This window comes from Phalangium opilio, unplaced genomic scaffold (genome assembly GCF_054372755.1).
Source record: "Phalangium opilio isolate 3A_F unplaced genomic scaffold, DU_Popi_V2 ptg000031l_1, whole genome shotgun sequence".
Taxonomy (NCBI): Eukaryota; Metazoa; Arthropoda; class Arachnida; order Opiliones; family Phalangiidae; genus Phalangium; species Phalangium opilio.
Genome location: NW_028324158.1, coordinates 4,517,321 through 4,539,792, shown reverse-complemented (window position 1 = coordinate 4,539,792; position 22,472 = coordinate 4,517,321). Strand labels below are relative to the sequence as shown.

General features: G+C 41.1%; 2 protein-coding genes across 3 annotated transcripts; both read left to right on the top strand.

Annotated features, from left to right (window-relative positions):
* Positions 1-2,705: 2,705 nt before the first annotated feature.
* On the top strand, positions 2,706-15,114 carry LOC149690138 (ATP-binding cassette sub-family C member 1-like). 2 transcript variants are annotated; one of them, XM_089869663.1, is made up of 14 exons: positions 2,706-2,860; positions 5,165-5,341; positions 5,403-5,516; positions 5,596-5,734; positions 5,796-5,936; positions 11,224-11,282; positions 11,656-11,772; positions 11,845-12,006; positions 12,074-12,218; positions 12,355-12,609; positions 13,193-13,396; positions 13,554-13,739; positions 14,907-14,997; positions 15,067-15,114. In XM_089869663.1, exons 4-12 carry the CDS (start codon positions 5,621-5,623, stop codon positions 13,671-13,673), a joined length of 1,317 nt encoding a protein of 438 aa, XP_089725789.1. In that variant the 5' UTR covers positions 2,706-2,860; positions 5,165-5,341; positions 5,403-5,516; positions 5,596-5,620; the 3' UTR covers positions 13,674-13,739; positions 14,907-14,997; positions 15,067-15,114. The 2 variants fall into 2 exon arrangements, with proteins under 2 accessions (XP_089725789.1, XP_089725790.1); XM_089869664.1 differs by lacking the exons at positions 2,706-2,860; positions 5,165-5,341; positions 5,403-5,516 and having other exon boundaries at positions 5,711-5,734; positions 5,783-5,936.
* Positions 15,115-16,610: 1,496 nt separating this feature from the next.
* LOC149690137 (ATP-binding cassette sub-family C member 1-like) lies at positions 16,611-18,853 on the top strand. The gene is made up of 4 exons (XM_089869668.1): positions 16,611-17,040; positions 17,174-17,373; positions 17,438-18,493; positions 18,563-18,853. The coding sequence occupies exons 3-4, from the start codon at positions 18,012-18,014 to the stop codon at positions 18,672-18,674; spliced, it is 594 nt and encodes a 197-aa protein (XP_089725794.1). The 5' UTR covers positions 16,611-17,040; positions 17,174-17,373; positions 17,438-18,011; the 3' UTR covers positions 18,675-18,853.
* Positions 18,854-22,472: the final 3,619 nt, after the last annotated feature.

Sequence of the window (22,472 nt, the reverse complement as noted above, 5' to 3'; positions counted from 1 at the left end):
CTGGCTGAGCAGGCGACCAATGAATGAATGGAAACCGAGTGAGAGGTGATCTCGGTTTAACAATGGCATGTGAAAACCTTTTCAGTGCATTCTCAGTGGAATCATAGCTGTCCGCGCTCACCTCAATTTAGCGAGCCCGAGCGCGAATTGAGCGAGGCTCTTCGAAATAATTGATTAAGTCACGAGCCCGAGCCGAGCCCGAAAGTTTATGAAAAAGTTTTCTGAGCTTGAGCCCGGGCTCACAATACGTCACAAACAAAGTGAGCCTTGAGCTGAGCCCAGGTTCGACTGTAAAATCAACGAGAGCTTGCCCTGAGCTCTCTTACAAATGTTTTGGCTTTCCTGAGCTCGAGCGAGGCCAACTGAAAACTATGAGACCGCTCATTTTGAAAGGGCGCTCACTGTTTTGAGACTGCGCTCAGCTTGGCTCAGCGCCGTATTCAGTGCCAACAGAAACTAGCGTAACTCATTGGTAGATTGAAATTTTTTTAATACAAATGAAGTGCAAGTCATTTGGATAGTAAATATGTATTGTAGTTTTGCATTTATCGCGTAAAAATAGCTGCAAAATTATTTATTTCAACATCTACACTGTTTGAAAGAAATATTCTCCGGAAATATGAGACCAAGCTCGAGCTTGAGCTTACTAAATTGAATGAGCCCGAGCTCGAGGTGAGCCTTAAATTCTATCAGTTTTGAGCCCGAGCTGAGCCCGCGAAAGATATTAGAGAGAGCTTGAGCTCGAGCTTAGCCCATCAAAATTATGCGAATGAACCCGAGCCCGAGGCGAGCTCATTTATAAAAACTAACTGAGCTTGAGCTCACATTGAGCTCTAAGGAAACATTGCTTCAATTTTGAGCTTGAGGTGAGCTCGTTGTCAATTTCTATAAAGTAACGTGAGCTGAGCTGAGCCCAAGCGATGGTGGACAGGTATGAGTGGAATTCACTATTAATAAGTTACAGATAGCTCTGGATTAATAAAATGCGCATCATTTCTGGGGCTTCCAAAATAAGTTAGTTTTTTTCTTCCCGACACTACATATTTAGCAAGAAGTCATTCGTACTTATCACGGTCTTTTTATACAATGATCAGTAAATACGTGAGATCTCGGATCAACCTCCAAATAAATGGAAAACAATCTGAGCGTGCGCTGGTCTTGTTCTACACATGGAAGACGCAAAATTTTTCCGAGCATTGTACTTCTGATAATAGTTAAATCGTTTAAAATAAAGTTATACCTATTATCATCTCAACTTTGCTAATATTGACGTTTAAAGTGAAGGGTACCCCTCTTGCCCACTTTCTTCAAATTTTGGGGTATATATACGATTCGTTTCCATTATAATAGTAAGGAAAAAGCGCAATTGCGAAAACCTTTGGTGGCAATCCCACCTTAGGGAGGCTAGACGTTTCTCGTAACCCTAGCTGATCGCCGCGTATATCCTAAAACCAAACGATGATAATGGAGTAGAAGCCAATGATACAGATTGGTGTCTATGTGGAATAGACGGAAGACCAGTGGATGGTGGTGTTGGAAGCCAATGATACAGATTGGTGTCTATGTGGAGTAGACGGAAGACCAGTGGATGGTGGTGTTTAGGAGCCAGTATGTACAGACTGGTGTCCAAGTGGGATGGACAAAGACCAGAAGATGGTGGTGATTAGAAGCCAGTATGTACAGACTGGTGTCCAAGTGGAATGGACGAAGACCAGAAGATGGTGGTGATTAGAAGCCAATATGTACAGACTGGTGTCCAAGTGGAATGGACGAAGACCAGAAGATGGTGGTGATTAGAAGCCAATATGTACAGACTGGTGTCCAAGTGGAATGGACGAAGACCAGAAGATGGTGGTGATTAGAAGCCAGTATGTACAGACTGGTGTCCATGTGGGATGGACGAAGACCAAACATGGTGGTGTGAGAACTCAAATATAGGAGTAGCCAACGGAGAGAAATACAATTTTCTAAATTTCTATGACCTGTCAATGCGGTCCGGAAATTGGGAACACGTTTGCTCCGATACGCAAACTGCGAACGCGGTCACGTGGGTGTAACAACGGACAGACACACACAGACACACACACAGACACGGCCGTTACAGAACCTCTCCTGGACTACGTCACACGGAGAGGTAAAAAGTAAGGGAGTATAGTGAAATTCAATGTTTTAATCGCGTTTATAGGTATAAACTAGTAGGTTGGGTTAGGTTACGTTAATATGTTTATTTTAACAGTTTAAACGCTGAAATAACTTCCACAGAAACATTTTGGCAACCAAAAGCGGTTGAATTTGTTTTCAAGCCCAGACATTTAGTTAAAATCTACGCCGTTAATAAATAATAATTAATGCAAAATTTAATAGGCCTACACACATGTTCTACTGACGCTACGAAGGACCATTTTTTCATCATACAACGAAGTACTTTCATCGTAAAAGGGGGAGGGGGCGGGTCAGATACAGTTATCAATATTTTACGTTATAAAAAGTATGAAACAAATACACAGTAAGCTTATACTCTACATTGAAGTTTAAGTAAAATCCTAAAAAACATAATTTTTTTTTCTTATCCAGTTCTTCATATAGTCTTGTTTTTCGCGCGTACTGCATACAATCTATATTTAGATAAAAACCAGATAATATTTCCAAGTTTATATAAAAAGTAACACTATTCGTTTGGTCTCTCGAAACCAGTTGCGGTTTACTACTACTCATCATCCAAATACGTGTAACTTTGAAACGCGTATAGAGAGAGACTGGATATTATTTCCGGGATAAATAATATTGTACGACTCAGTGCTGCATAGTTCACAAAATGGCATGGGAAAGTATGGATAATTTCTGCCATTCTAAGTTTTGGGTAAATATGTAACTAATATACGTTACTAAATAATCTAATCGAAGTTACTCCGCAACGCTGAAAAATATTACCGTGGTTATGACAAATACGCGTTGTGTAGAATTGAAGTGGACAGTCCCCTGCCAAAAAGATCACTAGAAGCTCTAAAGAGCCTTCCACTAATCGTATCACATCTCTCCACTTTAAAATGGAAAATACTATTTTTAGTCATTTGTAACGGACTAACGGTCTTTCAAAAACGCTGGTCCGAGGGGTTAGTCAGGTTGTAATCAGGCGTACAAAACCGCAGAAATCGATTACTTGATTTCTAGAATTCTTAGAAAATCATCAGTAATCAATATCATCTCTGTGGGTAATCAAAGGTAATCAGAAATCTCCGATAACCACTGGAAATTACGTGAAATCTTGAGAAAATCGGAAATAATCACACGATTCGCTAGTAATCTTTTGTAATCACCTCGGTAATCACACCTTTCGTGAAATAATTCACATAATCAAGCGAGGAATTCGAAAATCCAAAATAAATTTCATAATCAGTTGATATAGAAATAATCACCGAATTCATCGAAATTCACGAAGAATTCAGTGGTAATCACGGCATTCACCAAAAAATCACTGGGGGAGTCATTAAAGATTATGGAAATCACCGAAAATAGTCGTAGTCACAGAAACCAAGGTATTCGTTCAGTAATCATCGGAATTCACATAAAAATTCAGAAATCAGTAATCAGGTGTACAAAATTTTGGCGAATGACTGGCCCCTCGCGCGTGGCTGATATTAAATCTCAATAAAAAATCAGATCCCGACGGAAGATATTTCATTTTATCATTTTAGTTGTAGATATGGGTTTAAAATTAAAGTCTTTGTTGTTACGTTACTTGCCGAATATTACACACTAAGAAAAATAGTTTTCGTCTGCTTCTACTTTCCCTTTTACTTCATGAAAGGGGAAGTGAACTGAACTATAGCACTAATTTGTTCCTTCTTTCCACTGTAAAATATGATTCCATGGTTACTTACGTTTTTGGTAATACACGTAACCAGACCCGGAGTTTTAATATTTTTTTCATCCATGTGAAAAAGGTTATTCCGTCGAAAATATTCTGCGTAACACATTTCAGTTCGAAACGTGTCGTTCACAGGCGTTTCACAATTTATACATGTATATTAAGTTCTTTTTAGTCACATCGTATACATACGACGGACTATTAGTTTGACCTGGTCTGTAGTTGGTTTGTCATTTATAATTTATTTCCCTCCACCTTCGGTTCGAGAGCCCGATACTATACTGCAAAGCTGAGACAGTTTTGCAGAGATTATAGGAACGTTGCGAGCTTGAGCTCTATTTACCCTCGCCCTCTCAAAGAGAAGGGGGAAAGGAGATAGTTGCGGTCCGAGCTGAGTTCCAAGAGACAGGAAAATGAGATGAAAGTTCTACGGGCGGGCGAGGTTTCTATAGACGATTAGGCCTATTGGTTTCTTTTAAGCTACATAGTATCGATGGGACTAACGCTTTTACCCGAATAGTGGTAGTATCATCAAAGACGAATACAAATATCAGAAATGAGAAATTAAGTAAAGCGTTGGCGAAATGTAATTCAAGTTGCCTCGCAGCGAAAGAAAGCATAATTTACCTCACTGGTATACTAGGGAATATTTCACTAGAAGTAAATTTATGGCTTATTATTTTTTGACCCCCATTTTATTGAACTACGTAAACGATGTGGCTTTGTTATGGCCTTGACCATCTTGTTTTTGGCAAGTTTTATCCGATGGATCCGGTGAAACGAAGGGCTATAATAGACCCTATTCCACGAATTCCATACACAAAAAATGGTTCACAGAAAAATATTACTTTTGAATATTCACTAAAATTCATAAACGAAAGACTATACAATGTGACTCGTGTTGACCAAAATAAGTAGCAAAACGAACAGACAGGGATATTTAAACGATTTTAAAAGCAGCTTTACAGGGACAATCAGGAGAACATTTAAAAGTTTAAACACCTCTGTATTAAGATCAAGCAGATAAGTTTTTTCTGTCTCCGAAAAAGATTTACTAGAAAAGAAATTTTCCCAATCAAAACAATTAATTGATCTAAACAAGGCTTAAACACTATGGTTTTCACCTTTCAGTAAGATTTTGAAAGTACGATTTCAATTTTAGCAGCCAAGGTGTCTAAAACAACAACAAAAGTCACATTGTATTTTAAAACTCGAACCAATCTGGAAATTTGTATATAAATAAGCCAATTATCAACAAATGTATAAAATTGAACGTATCTTACTGACACATTTCAGGACGCAAATTAAACGTGGTATACAGATAATCCCGACTTCACGCCATGCTTCCAGAAAACAGTTTTGGTTTGGATGCCATGCGCGGTGCTTTGGTTATTTCTTCCTTTAGAAATATACCTACTGTTAAAATCAAAGCAAAGACGTGTCCATTTTTCAAGCCTCAACATCACAAAAATTGTGAGAATATGGTGAAATGGCCACAACCAAAGCTAATTTTTTTCTCCACTAATGTTTTCAGTTTTTGATATTATTGCTTGCAATCTTAAGTGCACTGAAATTGGGGAGACAAGTTTACCAGGGTGATTTCAGCGTGGTTGACAATTTAGCAGCAACGATTAAGCTGGCAACTTACGTAAGAATGATTTGATTAAAAGCGATGACTTAATTTCAGAAACATTTACCTTATGTTCTATACTATATCATCTTTTCAGTTATTGGCAAGCTTTTTCTCTATATATGGGGAAAAAGGTTAGCACAGTGTCTTCAGGAATTGAGTTGTTATTTTGGTTTCTAACGACAGTCGCCGAAACAATAACGTACAGATCAGCCATAATAGAATATTACTTCAAAGTGAGTTTACAATTTTAGAAGTGTAAATTTTAATTGCCATTAAAAAAGAACAACTATATAGAATCATCAAGATGATTATACCGCCTTTGTTATGGAAATGGTCAACTTCCCACTTATAGTAGTCACCCTTTTCTTGAACATGATGACTGACAGCGGAACACGGGACTATAGGAATGTTTACGAAATGGATGAGTCAATTAAGGTCAGTATTTCACGGGAGCACGACAACTGATTGAAAGACATTTTGGTGACGACGACTGGTCGGACTGGGTGTCCGACGATTGGGAGCGCGACAATTTGGACGATCGAAAATTGAGTGGCAATGAAACAGTCCGAGCGTCAATTGGGTGATTGTAAAAATGCATACACATTGAAAAAGTTTCAGATGGTCAAAATTTCACGTTGCTTAGGTCAGGTCAGGCTAGGTTAGGTTCAGTTGGGTCAGGTTATTATTATTATTGTTGTTGTTGAGGAGGGTACGCGCCCTAGCACCGATGCCAAAGGCATATTGTGCATCCTCGTATACAGGCCTTAAAAAGGCCCGTAGCAGCAGCGTAGCGAAGAATTCGCTCCATCGTAATAGAGGAGACCCGCGAGGGTTCCAAAGTGTGTGAATCAAAATATTCTAGTCTAAGCGAGGCGAAGCAGTCGCACTCGCAAAGTACGTGAGCGGATGTTTCTTCCTTCTCCTGACACGACCTACAGAGAGGGTCGTCGGCAAAACCCACCAGATGGAGGTGCCTATTAAGCCGACAGTGCCCGGTCAGGAGACCAGTGGCCAGCCTAATATCCCATCTGCTGAGCGAAATTAGGTCTCTGGCACGAGACCTGCATTGACTAACAGTTTTGTCTGTCTCTGGCCCTCCATGTTATGCCAGAGCTGGTTTTGTATGACAGTCAACCTGTCATGCAGACACCGTTTGACGTGCCTGTAGGGGATGGGGACGGCCGGCTCCGGCCCCAAGAGCTTGGCCTCCGCACCCCTTTTCGCAAATCTATCGGCTTGCTCATTGCCATGATATCCGCTATGCCCTGGCACCCAGTACAACAGAACCCTGTTGCAGGATGCCAGTCGCGCTAGCAGATCAAGGCAGCTGCGCATCAGTTGAGAGGTAATCTGACACTGGTTCAGCGCGTTCAGGGCGGCCTGACTGTCAGAATAAATTCTCACAGTCCGTCCGGTATACCCTTTGTTAATACAGTAATCGGCGCAATAACAGATCGCGGCAATTTCCGCCTGGAACACACTAGCGAAGGTGCCCAGGCAAGCAGAAAAGCCGACCCTTGTGGTTTGGCAGTAATAGCCGGCGCCAGCGCTGGAATCAGTCTTGGAACCATCGGTGAACCAAATAGGTTCACCCTCAGTGCCAAGAGGCAGCAGGTTAGTCCACTCTGCCCGACTGGGGAAGTGGATGCTGAATGGCTTAGTGAAGTCAAAACCGGTAACGGTTTTGTCAGAGCACATCGTTAGCGACGACTCAAGTGCGGCGTACTCCCGAAAGAGCTTCGTATGGCTGTAATCCCAAAGTCTTGGAACCCAGCAGCCACTAATGTTGAGCCTGTAGGCCCCCATGACAGCCTCCTCCTCAATGAAGAAATGAAGAGGAAGCATGTCAAGGAGCACCTCCAGGGAAGCAGTTGGGGTCGATCTCATGGCCCCCGTAACACCAATGCAGGCAAGCCTTTGAAGCTTGCGCAGGGCAGCCTGCACCGTCTTAAGCCGGACCCTTGTCCACCAGACAAGTGCCCCGTAAGATAGTATGGGTCTGATGATCCCAGTGTAGAGCCAGTGTACAGCCTTGGGGTTGAGGCCCCAAGTCTTGCCGACAGAGCTCCTGGTCCTCCAGAAGAGCATCTTGGCCTTCTTAATACACCGATCAAGATGCGGCTTCCATGTGAGTCTGCAATCAAAGGTCACCCCAGGTATTTCACCTCGGAGGACTTTGTCAGGACCTGGCCAAAGAAAGAGATATCATTGAACAGATCCTTAGTATTTTTCCTCGTAAACGGAACAAGGACAGTTTTATCAGGATTAACGGTGAGGTTAACCGCCTGACACCATTGCTCCACGCTAGAGAGAGCAGATCTCATAAGCGCGGTAACAGTATCCGGGAACTTCCCGGTAAAGACTATCGCTACATCGTCCGCATACCCGAAGCAGCTACAGCCCCCAGCACCCCCGAGCCTCCCCAAGAGTTCGTCCACCACCAGGCACCACAACAGGGGGGAGAGCACTCCACCCTGAGGGCAGCCCCTGCTGGTAGTCACCCCTAGAGAGTCCACAAGGAGGGACGCCGACACCTCGCGGTCGGTAAGCATGGACTTGATCCAGCGGCCAAGAGTGTCGCTGATGCCAAATCTCTTAACAGCTTCAGTAATAACCGAGCTAGAGACCTTGTCAAAGGCCCCCTCAATATCGAGGAAGACGGCCAGTGAAATTTCCTGAAACTCGAATGCCCTATCCAGGCAATTCGTAAGGCCGTGAAGGGCCGTCTCAGAGGATTTGCCTTTTTGGTAAGCAAATTGTGAAGAAGAGAGAGGAGTTACCAAAAGTACCTCGTCTCTAATGTACCTGTCCACCAGCTTCTCCAGAATTTTGAGGAAGAAGGAGGTCAGGCATATGGGCCTAAATGACTTCGCCTCGAGATAGGAAGCCTTCCCGGGCTTGGGAATAAAGATGACCCTAGAGCGTTTCCAGTCACGAGGTATGTGACCGAGAGCAATGCAGAGTCTGTAGATCTTGCATAGCGAAGAGGCGATGTGGTCTAAGCCCTCCTGCAAAAGCAGAGGGAAGACCCCATCGGGTCCCGGAGACTTGTAGGGCTCAAAACAGTTGACAGCCCACCGAAGCTTGGGAATCGTGACAACCTGTCTGGCTACAAGCCAGTCTTCCCTCTTAGCCCTGTGCAGGACAGGGTAGAGAGAGTCAGGGTTTGTTGGATTGATGAAAGTAGAGTCAGGAAAATGGACCTCCAGCATGTGCTTGAGAGTTTCAGCCCCGGACTTAGTGTACACACCCTCCCGCAGCTTAATAGCATTAAGTCGATGTGTGCTGTCGTGCGCTAGAATCTTCATGACCCTAGCCGTAGCAGGGACATTGGAGACTTGCTCACAGAAGGTCCGCCAGGAGTCCTTCTTAGCAGCTCTAATGGCCCTGTTGTAGGTGTTAAGGGACTGCCTGTATCCAGCCCAGTCACCCGTGCGCTTGGCTTTGTTAAAGAGCCTGCGCGTGTATTTACGAAGCCGGCTGAGATCCGCGTTCCACCAAGGGACAAGCCTCGAGCGGTTGACGGTCTTAAGTGGGCAGTTCCGGTGGAACGACTCCATGATGGAGTACTGTAAATCACCAGCAGCCCTATCAAGATCCTTAGGTGAAGTAAGTTTAGGAGTGTGACCCCCTCCGTAGCGTAGGATTAGGTCTTCCAATTAGTCCGTTTTGGATTGCGTATCTCCGTCCTCGCCGGGACAGAGGTAGTCGCGACAGTAAAGCAGATGTGCCTATGATCCGACAGAGACGGCTCATTAGACACATGCCAGTTAGACACGGAAGACACGAGGTTTTCCGTGGCTAGCGTGAGGTCAATGACCTCTCTTCTATTAGAAGTAACAAAAGTAGGTTCATTGTTTTTATTAAGAATATAGAGTTTACAACCAACTAAATATTCTAGTAAATCATCACCTCTCCTGTTGCAGTCAGAACTGCCCCACGTGATGTGATGGGCATTGGCGTCGCAGCCAATGATTAGTTTGTCCCCTCTCTTTTCACATTGATTGACCAAATTGATCACCTCAATTGTCGGGAGAGAGTCCGCGTCGTGGGCAAAGTATGCAGAGGCAGCCGTGATAGTCAACTTGGCATGCCCAGTGGCCAAGACTAGCTTCACGGCCACCGTGTCCTGGGACGTGTACAGCGGTAGAGAGATACAACAAAGATCCCTCCGAACCAGAATACACGCCCTAGGTCTAGCAGCAATATGGTCATAAAATAGTGACCCCGCCGCGTCAAGACCGAGGATTTTGCCATGGCAAATCCACGGTTCTTGTATGAGGGCCAGATCCAGACCCTCTATAGCAAACCTCCTGCAGAGTACCGCAGGCCGCCTTACTATGGTGCAGATTGATTTGAATTGCACGTAGCGTCCCCATGGTCCTTAAGAGAGGGGTTCAGAAGGGACCTAGCTACACTCATCGGTCCCGAGAGGGCTAGTGGCACCCCCCCGACAGGCAAGCTCCCAGTCCCAAGATCCTCCCCCTCAGCAGGACCACTAGAACGCACATCGGCTGGATCCCGAAGGGTCCCATCCGATTCTTCCAGTAGGTTGGACTCATCCATGGAAGAACAAGCTTCCGAATAAGCCACCCCCTCCCCCTCTGAGCCTAGAGCGACACCAGCGAGCTCCACAGCGAGATCCCCATCTCGCTAGTCCCACCCCCTGCCGTAGACTCGGCTGCAGTGGTTTTGGTGGTTTCCGTGTGCTGTAGGAGTTTGAAGGAACCCTTGTCCACTCCAGTGAAGCCCACGAAGCCAGCATTCTTAATGGCGTCCAGCGAGGAGCCATCAATGGACAGTACCCAGTACCGCACGGCCCTGTCCACGTATGTCCGGATACATTTCCAATATTCGGTTGCAAAGCCATCGTTAAGAGCCTTTAAGCGCCGGTACAGCACCGCCGGCTCTTTGGTGATCTGGTCCCTGGTGCGGAACATTACCTTAAACGGCTTAGGGAGTTCGCTAGCTCTCATTACTGAGAGCACCGCATCCCCCACCACCGAGTAGGCTAAGTTATCCTTCAACCATTGACCGGTGAACGTATCCTCACAGGAGTATACCAGGGCCCCGGCCGTCAGGCTAAAATTCCCCAGGCGCGGTAGACGGCTCCCCGAGGGTATCCCGTCCAGCACCCCTAGAATCGCCTTCTGGATTGGGCCCACGTCTTCCTCCGTGATGACCGCCTTCGGATAGCCTTTTTTAACAATGGCCATCTTTTCTGTGCTGGCGGCGTCTCTATAGGACTTGGCCTTTTTCGACGCCGCCTGCGAGATACTGGGTGAGGGAGTCGAATACTCCGCTCTAGGCCTCTTCAATGGGTTGTCACGAGCCGCCGCACCCCCAGCAGCCCTCTGCACGATGCCTCAACACCTTGGCTTGAGAAGGACGCGTATCCGATTAGCCCACACAACGGGATGGATCAGGTTAGGCTAGGTTAGGTTCAGTTGGGTCAGGTTAGGTTAGGTTTGGGTTTGTATTGTATTTCACCAAACTTAAGGTTTTTCTACAATTTAGCAATTTTTAAGAAATTAAATTTCGATTCACCAAAATCACGTTCAGTCGATTTTATATCCACCCAGTTGTCGGACACACAATTTTAAGACCTCGAAATTGTTAGACACCCAGTCGTTGTCACCCAAATGTCTTTCACCCAGTTGTGGTAGACCTGTATATCAAGATCTGTTATCATTTTCTTGTAAATAATAAGAACTAATTTTAGAAATCTCCCGAAGAAGAAGCATCATTTTTGTCAAGAATGTCTTTTTCCTGGCTGAACAGGTAAATATAATTTTTTATATGGGGTGTATTCAGATTATTTAAATGAAACTCAAATGAATAACAGTTTAACTTAAATTCAGTCCTACTCATTACCCATTAAAAAGCACAAGAAACTTTTGAAACATAATTTTAGATATCGTAAATCTACATTCAACATATGACGTAACTGCAAAAACACGTATAATCTGTTTGTAAAATAAGTTTTACACAATATTTCCTAGCCCCACCGCCGTATAGTTAAAGGGGTTCTGAACTATGACGCTCAAACAATGAATTCTGCTATTCATTCCAATTTTCTTTTTTAATAAATAAATTCCCGCGGGTTTAAGGTTTATCATGGAATGATTTAAATATTTTTTAATATGACATTTAGTTTCATATTAAATGGCTGGAGAGAACCAATGGAGCCATCGGACGTATACGAGTTAAATGATTCAGACAAAGCGCTAACAGTTTCGCTTATGTTTGAAAAGTATTGGCAATACAATCGGTATGTGTCCTTAAAAGTAACGAGTGTCCAAAGAAAACTATTAATAATGAGACTTAATTTTCGTGGGTAAAGTGATGAAATGGGTGACCAGAAAATGAAATCCAAGAGATCAATAAATCAAAACTATTCTATTGGGATTGCTTTATTCAAAACAATTTGGCCCTTTTTCTTGGCTGGAGGAATTTTACAAATTTTGGCCGACGTTGTAGCATACAGTAGCACGGCAATTGTCAGGTATTTTAATTAAAAAACTGATTTTAAACTAGTCAAGAAAAATACATTATCCTACATACGTATTCAGATGGACGTGGGTGGGCATATTCTACGCTTGTCTAATAGGTTTGGCCGGTATATTACAAACGTTTTTCCTGGAAGGCAGCGCCTTTTTTCATACCAAACTAGGACTTAGACTTAAATCAGTAACCATGAATGCACTCTACAAAAAGGTAAATTTACGAAGAACGTTTTTTCTCAAACGCTTGTCAGAGGATAAACGTTATTGTCTGAGTAGCCAATGTGTTGACGAGAAATCCAGAGCAGCCAAGCACGAAAACTAATATACGCAATAATATTTTTTCACAGACACTTCGCTTGTCCAGTCGAGACATAAGCAAGCTAAACATGGGCGCCATTCTAAATACGATTTACGTTGATACGGAAAAATTCCTATTACTGATCCAGTATACGGGATGCCTTTGGTCAATGCCGGCCCAAGTTAGTCTGTGCACGTACTTCCTATACCAAGAACTGGGTGTTTCGGCCTTTGCCAGTACGGGAATATTAATACTACTGGTACCATTCAACTTCGTAATATCTTGGAAACTTAAACAGGCCCAGGTAAGAATCTTAAAAGAACCATTTTTAATAAGGTTATAAGACGTTGAGCTTCGCTTGAAAAACGAACTTTATCATGCGTAAAGCGTAAGGAGTCGTCGGGGAGACCTAGGCTAGTTTCCTTGAAAACAACACAAGTGGTCTTATTATCAATATCGGGCTAATCACTAGTTTTCTTACTGGACAATGTCGGCTCATTAGACATCTGCACTTAATGGGCACTGATGGTGCCCGGACGAAGCGGAAACCTTTAGTATAGGTGCATGACGTCGGAACACGTCACTCCCTTCAACAATAGCATAAGTTTTATTTCACAATCATACAACGGTGATTGACACAAACGGGTAGGGAGTGGGCATGAGTGATCTAATCTCATTAATGTCAGCAGGATGATTCCATTGATGTGCCTTTCGAGAGGCGCTTATATGTGTATAAGGGACATGGTTTCAAAAGAAAGTGTTATACGCGTGCAATACGACGACACTTTGCTTAGAGGATGGAATTACTGATAGAAATTTGAAAATATTAAACTGTGAAGGCTTTCATCACGCTTTCCGTTTAGGTTAACAAATTAAATTGTTCACAGGTAACGCTGATGAAAAGAAAGGATAGAAGAATAAAACTAATGAGTGAAATATTGAACGGAATTCGCGTCTTGAAGTTGAACGCCTGGGAATCATCTTTCCAAAGAATCATCGAGAAACTTAGAAGTAAAGAAATAATACAGTTGAAGAAACTATTATATTTGAAACTGGCATCTATTTCGTCATTTTACGCAACAAACTCGCTTGTAAGTTGTATCCTTAATTTCTTCATTTATTGGTCACGAAGTTAGCTTCCATAGCGAGTATTTTCCCTACTCCTTGTCAATTTACTTTTATGTTGGCCCGTAAGTTCAAGAATAAAATTCTATCTTATAGAAAATATGTTTCTCGTGTACTTTCAAGGTTATTCTGGCAAGTTTCGCCATGTTCGTGCTGATTGACGACATCAACGTTCTCACAGTATTTAATTTACCCGAAGCAATTAATGCTGTAGTAATGGTAAAATATCTACAAGAGACTTAAACCACCGCCAGGCCCAGAACTCAGCTTTGAATTATCATACTGACAACTAAAAATAATTTTATAAAAGTATGGTGTATATTGAGCTTCGTTCTTTTGTCTTTAGGTTCATCTGGTTAAAACTATAATTATGCATAAATTATAAATTTCGCTTTTAATGCAATCTCGAAAGACACAGTCTTGAGCGACACAAACGCAAAGGGCAAAAGATCAAAGAAACAACAAATAGAAAAAATATAGCTCGAAGTCACATTTAAAAGTTAAAGACAATTTCGTCGAACAGTTTTTCTAGAAGGCAAAAATCACTATGAACCGTTTTTAAAAGATAAAACATTTTGTACAACAATTTTTCAGAAAACCAAATTTTGTTGATCTTTTTTTCTTCAGAAAAAATTTGACAATTAGCTCAAATATATTATGACATAAAGAACGCGGTTTATCACACATTTATTAGGACCTCATTCGCAGCAAAGATTTGCCCTTGGCACGAGTTTGTATATCATAACTAGCTGTTACCCGCGGCGTCGCTCGCGTGCAATAAGAACTTCCATCAAAATGATACAAAGAATGGGTAGATTTTACTGATGACTAATATTTTTGTAGCACCCTGGAGCGAAGGCACTCGGCGTTGCCAGTCAGACCGTCGGGACATTTTTTATTACTTTTCACGCGGACATTGTTCCATAAAGAAGGGTTTTTTATTTTTTGGCCGCCATTTAAAAAGATGGCAACAAATCCAACCTAAAAGACTATTCAGTCCGTCTATAGGTTAAAGGAAACCCATGTACTAAATATCTGTGAAATCGGTTGAAACGCGCGGACTTTGTTGCATAGAGAAGAGTTTTTACATTTCTGGGCGCCATTTTTTAAGATGGCGGCGGATTGGAAAAATCTTTCTTTGTACGCGCCTACCACTTATGAGTAACGTTCCTGCAAAATTTTCAGCCTTCTAGGGCAAGCGGTTTGGGCTGGGCGTTGATTATCAGTCAGTCAGTCAGTCAGGACTTTGATTTATATAAATATAGATTTTCGATGCAACGGGATTATTTACATCTAAAAAGTGTCAAGTCGAGATTGTGTTTATCGAGTATCTCCTCCGCGTACGGTAAAGGAATTGAAGCTGTTTCAGAATTTAAGGAATAGTCTTTATTTAGTCAGTAACTTTGTTAAGCTGCAATGTTTTGTGCATTGTGTTTAAGTGTTCATAACTCATTCGGAAAATATCAATCATTTCAGGCAAAAGTTTCTGTTTCGAGAATAAGTCACATATTAAACAGCAACGAGACTGAAGATTATATATGTAGCAACGGGAACGACAATAAAAACTGTAACACTTGACACCTTTTAGAACTTTAAAGAATCTTCAGTGAATAAAATTTAAACCATTACCTTCCAGGTATCGATATTTCAAACGGTGCATTTAGTTGGGACGCGGAAGGAGGAGATTTTTTAAAAGACATCAACTTGAAAGTTGCTCGTGGTTCTTTGGTCGCCGTCGTGGGTCCAGTGGGTTGTGGCAAGTCTTCATTATTGTCCGCTTTGGTTTGTGATATGAAGAAGATGCAAGGGGAAGTGAAGGTGGTAGGGACAGTAGGCTACGTCACGCAACAACAATGGATACAGAACACTTCACTCAGGAAGAATATCCTCTTCACTGATGAAATGGACCAAGAAAAATACAACCAAGTCATTCAGGCGTGCGCCCTAGAATCAGATCTGGACTATTTGCCAGCCCACGACCAGACGGAGATCGGGGAAAGAGTTTGTATACTTTCAAATCCTTGCGTTTTGTTTTGTTTGTTTCATGGTTAAGATAAGACTCCTGATCAGATAGTTAAATACATAGGGTATCAATTTGAGTGGTGGTCAAAAGCAAAGAGTTAACGTTGCTCGAGCAATCTACCGGAATGACGATATTTATCTCTTGGACGACCCTTTGGGGGCAGTGGATTCTCACGTAGCCAAACATATATTCAATGAAGTAATTGGACCAAATGGATTACTTAAAGATAAGGTTGGTCTTGGATTAAAACGAAACATACTTTCATTAAAATAAATACAAAATTACGGTTGTAGACGAGAATTCTTGTGACGCATAACCTAACGTTTCTGCGAGAAGTGAACGAAATTCTTTTCATGAAAGATGGAAAAATAATACAGAGAGGAACTTACGAAGAAATTATGCGGGTTGAAGGAATTGCGAAAGAGTATTTCACCCAACTAGGACTGTTCACGAGCCGAGCTGAGCGAGCTTTTTAAAAGCTCGGCTCGGCTCGAGTCAAAAAAACGGCGGCTCGGCTCGACTCGAGCCGAGCTGGGTCTTGGCTCGGCTCTAGCTCGGCTCGGCTCGAAAATGATCGAGCCGAGCCGAGCTGGCTCGATTAACATATACATGATTAAAAAAAATTGCTACTACTAACGTCAAACTTGAGAATGACTATAAATGCCATCCCATGTTTAGGAATGTAGTGGTTCAGTAAAACCCGCTCTTTAAAATATGCTCAAGGTTAGAGACGAGAGATTTTTCCCACGCTTTATTTCATGTAAAGATACAACGGAACGCTATTGGTGGAGAGAATAAAGACTAAAAGGAAAGCACTATATCAGTGACTAAGCTCGCGAGCCGGCTCGCGAGTCGGCTCGGCTCGGCTCGACCATAAAAAAGCTCGCTCGTTAATTAATCGAGCCGCAAAAGTGGCGGCTCGGCTCGGCTCGAACTCGGCTCGCTCGTCACGAGCCCGAGCTGGCTCGAGCTCGTGAACAGTCCTACACCCAACACTTGAGCAACAATGAGCCAAAAGCTGACATAAACCCAAATTTAGACAATTACCAAAGGGTATTTGTAGACACTAATCTAAACACTAGGCATTTATGGCTTTGCTTCCATTTTTATTAATATATTTTGAAATCACAAAAATAATTTTATTTTCTTTTAGTTATTAAAACAGCGGACAAGCAAAACCAAAAGTATCAGAATTGCCCTCGTTGCAAGCGAAGCTAACAACTAAAGAAGTTTTTAGTTCGTCTGACAGTTTATGGGCTTTTATCAGTTAGCCAAATAGTAGTGTCCTGCGTGACAGGGCTATTTTCCTTACGCGGTTCTCTACGGGCTTCGCTGATCTCACACACTGATATGCTAAGAGCTCTTTTACTTTCACCATTGTCCTTTTTTGACACTACTCCGACCGGCCGCGTTCTAAATCGCTTTTCTCAAGATATGGATGCAGTAGACCAGCAAATACCCACCATGATAAGAGCGTTTGGTATCAATTTGATGATCACTCTTGGAACTTCTATCGCTGTTACGGTTCGCATACCGGCGTTTATATTTGCATTATTGACAGTATCTTTTGCCTGCATATTATTTCAGGTAAGTCTGATATATTGTTCTTCTTTAAGTACACTGCTTTCATCCAAAGTTTTGTCTTGCATGTTTATTTTAAATTCCTAGTCCAAATTATTAAGTTAAACTTTCAAGTAACTAATTTTTAAGTGTTTAACAGCGTTTTTTCATAGCAACTAATCGCCAACTGAAAAGAATTTACGCAACGAGAAACTCTTTTCTGTTCTCGCACGTTTCCGGGTCGTTATCTGGTATCACGGTAATTAGAACTTGCGGTGCCGGAAAAACCTTTTAAAACCAGTTTGAAAAACTAATTGACGACAGCGTTGCCACCAATTATACCTTGTACATGTGTGAAAGGTTAGTGGTGTTAATCAATGGTTTTTTGAATGAAACCAATTGAAACCATGACTTTATATTTAAGATGGCTAGCACTACGGTTCAATTTATTGGGAAATGTCTTATTGTTTTGCGCCTCTCTGTTCACTGTTTTGGGCAAAGACACTTTATCACTAGGAATTGTTGGATTTGTCATAATCAGCGCTAAAATGGTATCAATTATACATTTCATAGGTTAATTAAATTCAGGTTCTGTGGTCAACTCAATAGATTCCTTTGACCCTCACATATTTAGTTATCGTTGTTCTGATTATGGAAATTTCATCGGTTCACAGAAAAGTTTCTTACCATTGACGTACATAACATTTTTTTTCGGTAGCTAGGAACACATGTCATAGCTTTAACGAAGATTGGTGTAGCTTTAGAAACTAGTATTGTGGCAGTCGAGAGAATTGACGAGTATTGTAGTTTACCGTCAGAGGCTCGATATAACAAATTTGAAGCTCAGCTACCTCCAAATTGGCCAGAACGGGGAGAAGTCATATTTCAAGACTACAACACAAGAAGAACTGGACTTTGTCTTAAAGGACATAAATTTGAAGATCGAGGCAGGGGAGAAGGTGGGCGTGGTGGGTAGGACAGGAGCGGGAAAGTCGTCTATGACGTTGGCGTTGTTTCGTCTGATCGAAGCTGCGCACGGCAATATAGTGGTGGACGGAGTGGATATAAGTAAAATAGACTTATCGGAGTTGCGTCCGAGGCTGACCATCATTCCCCAAGAGCCCGTCATGTTCTCGGGTACAATCAGACTCAACCTCGATCCCTTTGAGCAATACGACGACCAACGACTGTGGGTCGCTCTCGAACACTCGCATCTCAAGCCCTTGGTTGCGTCGCTTGAGCAAGGACTCGATCACCCAGTCGCCGAAGGTGGACAGAACCTGAGCGTCGGTCAACGACAGTTGATCTGCTTGGCAAGGGCTTTGTTAAGGAACACGAAAATCCTCATCTTAGACGAAGCAACGGCCTCTGTTGACATGGATACCGATGACCTCATTCAAAACACCATCACGAAGGAGTTCGCAGGCTCCACAGTCATCACCATCGCGCACAGAATAAACACTATCTTGGACTATGACAAGTAATTTGTGTAACAAACTTACTAACTAAGACTACAAAGTTTTTGACTTTTGCTTCTTAACTTTTGTAGAGTGATAGTCTTGGACCAGGGCCGAATAATGGAGCTTGACTCTCCACAAACTCTTCTTAACAATGATCAATCAATTTTCCATGAACTGGCCAAAAATTCTAAGATTATCTAGATTATTTAAACTTTCACTGCTGCAATGGGAAATTTGAAGCCTTAATCTTAAACTGATCTTATTCTCATTTTGTTAACAGAATTTCGTAAGCACTTAACTCATTCTGAGAATTTTTACCCTTTTTAAAGTGAAAATGTAAGAGCTAAATAAATTTTTAAATCGATATAGATAAACAAAAAGCTTTCGTTTATTTCTAAGCCTTACTTTTGGTAACATTAAAAGAATTACGGACTAAACATCATGTGAGGTTTCAGCAGGCAGCGCCCGATCTTTATTTTTAAAAGATCCTTGTGGTGTAATTGGTCTGATGTAGGCCTGTGCGAGTCCAGTTTTTTGGGCTTCGAGTCGAGTCTCGAGTCCTAAAAAAAGCTCATATAGAATCTCGAGTCGAGTCTTTTAACTGGTATCGAGTCCTCGAGTCCTAAATTCAGCTACAAAACTACGTCTCAAGCCCAGTGTCGAGTCCTGATAAGTTATATCAAGTCCCAGTCGAGTCCTAATAAATTATTTCATGTCAAAATCAAGGCTAAATATTTTCATATCTTTTATTTTTTACTCTTCATTTGTTCAAATATCACAGCTTGGATATAAAAAGTAACAAACGTCAATAAACATAATTTTAACTTTTGGTTTTGGTTTGTTCTGGCTGACGTCAAATTTTTGTCCAATTACCTGTCTTCCCTATAATCGTAATCAGTATAACCCCACTAGATGCCACGCTTTACTTGAAATTCCGGGTCAACGAGGTCAGGGGAAATACATGGATAAAGAATGAGAGTGAGGAAATTTGTTTTCACGCTAGAGGGTAGGCAACCCCCTATCTCCGAAGGCAGCTTATTCGATATATACTTTGTTACAGCTTCGGTTGTCAGCACGGGAAAATTAAGCCACTATGTAATGTAGATTTGTGCGTGCTGACAAGAGACGAAAGAAGAATAAATTCTTTATCCATGGTAAATATTTTTGGACTTGATATGGTGTTAAACCTCGGTTCGAGTCCTCCTCGAGTCCAGTAGTGACGACTTTTGAGGACTCGAAATTAATCTCAAGTCCTAAAATTTTGATTTTCAAGTCTCGAGTCGAGTACTCGACTCGACACTCGATCGAGTACTCGCCTTTCATCGAGTACTCGCACAGGCCTGGTCTGATGTAACTAATAGCGTATTCCATTTACTGCTCTGAGGCACTCCCTGAAACATTTTGTGTTCCACGCGCTTCTATTTCCTTAGTCCATTGCCCGAACGCTCGACCCTAGATCATCTCGAAGCAGATCAGTACTGCACAGATCTCTCCTTGATTGATTTTAATGAATCTTCGACAGTTTCTCATTTAATAAATACTTGTTAATTTATAAGCATTCCGAAAACTACCTTCTCTGTATTGACGGTAACCATTTCACTTAAAATACCATGCTTTTTCATTGGGAAGCTAAGCTTAAAAATATGTTATTTCTCTCCTTTAAATTAGATTACAGGTGGATGGTTTACCAAAAATAAACGTTAGTCATAGCACTTCAACTTCCGAAACATTAAAAAATTATTTTCATTGAAACTTATACCGCGGCATTAAGTATATTGCCAAGAGTCCATATAAGACCCGAGAACATTCAAAACGGAATTGACCTTTAGTTCCCTAATTTTACATTATTTTGCATACTACCCTTATCATAAGTTTATAATGCCTTATGCATAGCCAGGATAGCCACAATATTGGCAAAAGCAAGCGCTCAAGGAACCTAACTTGGCATTTCATACAGTCAGTCAAAGATCTAAAATGGGTTCATCATTGATGGCCTTGCAACGAAACATATTGAACTTAAATACAAAGCTTTCCTTTAATATGTTAAAATACGGTTCAATAATTATGAGGACACGTTTGAAATTTCACTAAAATTTCCTCTTTGGTGGAAATTAAGAATGTACGTGTTTTTATTCATTTCGTACAATTTAGACAGACAATATATTGTCAATTGGTTTATAAACTTCGGAATTTTTATGAATATAATTTGAAATTGCTACCATCTGTCGGGTAAAACGTAACTTAATATAGGATGAATTTTATCAAAATAATTTAATTTTGATATAAAATACACCAATAGCAGAAGGGAATAAGAGAGAAGGGACCCACTTTATATCTCCATAATGCTTTACACTCGTAACAACAGTCTTACTAACCTCAAATCAACTACCGTTCACTGATTGGCTATCTAACTTCTGTCTTAGCTGTGACGTCATATAAGAGGGTGACGTCTCGGTTGACGAATAAAAAGTAGTTTTGTTTACAACTTTACATTGAAGGAGATAAAAATGGCGAATTTCATGTTGATAAACGAAATCAAGCTGTGCAATTAATTTAGATACACGGGAATTGAGAACATACCAAAATCAGATAATTTGAAGGTATTAAATAGATAAAAACTAATTACTCTGAATTAATACTAAACAAGTCGGGAAAACCAAAATATTACCTCTCCGTGTCGAGAAGATTATATAAACTTAAGTGTCCAATGAAAACGTCGACCTTTTTGCCCTCATCCTTTCCCGCGCTTTGCGCTTCCGCATTTCATCCTTACTCTCAACATTATCTTCCTCCATTTTACATACAAAAATCGAATACTCACTAAAAGAAGCGGCAAAAACCTGCTGGCTCTTTACTACCACTTAATTTGACTTAATATCCAACTTCCAAACACAAATATTTACTGGTAGATAAATTGTTAACCTACAAGCAAAGAAAAATTCTCAAGAATGGCTCCCGCAAATTTAAAAGGTCAATTTTCAACTAGGTTTTTTTGAAATTTTTGGTCTAACTGTTATCTACACCTAGATGGTTTTCAGTGAAACAAACAAGGAGCATAAACACAATAATGGAAGCTTCAGTTTTATTTAAAACATGTAAAACAATTATCATCTCTGCAAATAGCTTACACATGTCTTTTTTACCAATGCCTAACCGTTTGGATTTTTCTAAGGAATCTCAGCACCAAAAAATTTTTTTGATACAAAATAAATGTTTTATATTCTTATTAAGAATAAAACAAGAGGATAAAAAAGATCTGTCCTCTCGTAATTTTTTAAGCTTTTATCAAGATTACTCTAAACAACAGTAACAAGGAGTATAAACCCATTAGTGGAAGCAGTATTTTTTTTCCGAAACAATCTCGCTTATGTTTATCCTCTCTAGGCTTCGCTAAATACGTATTTCTCTTACGTAAAATATTAATAGACAGGCAAGGATTCATACCATTAAAGAAGGAGAGCAATATTATCCATATTTTCATTTCATATACAGAGAAAAGAAATTATTATGTTTCTGAGAGGAGCTTCCCATTTTTGTTGTTGTTTTGAAAAATATATCGCAATGCACGGGCCTTAATAGATATAGGAGGCAATGAATGAAATATATCACAATGCACGGGCCTTGATAGATATAGGAGGCAATGAATGAAATATATCGCATGCACGGGCCTTGGTAGATATAGGAGGCAATGAAGGAAATATATCGCATGCACGGGCCTTGATAGATATAGGAGGCAATGAAGGAAATATATCGCAATGCACGGGCCTTGATAGATATAGGAGGCAATGAAGGAAATATATCGCATGCACGGGCCTTGGTAGATATAGGAGGCAATGATAATCTCTCTCTTTGCACGAGAGGTTTATCTTTAATATTTAAATAAATATAATTATTTTTAATTATTTTAATCTTCAATAATTAACATTAATAATAGTTAAATCGTTTAAAATAAAGTTATACCTATTATCATCTCAAACTTTGCTAATATTGACGTTTAAA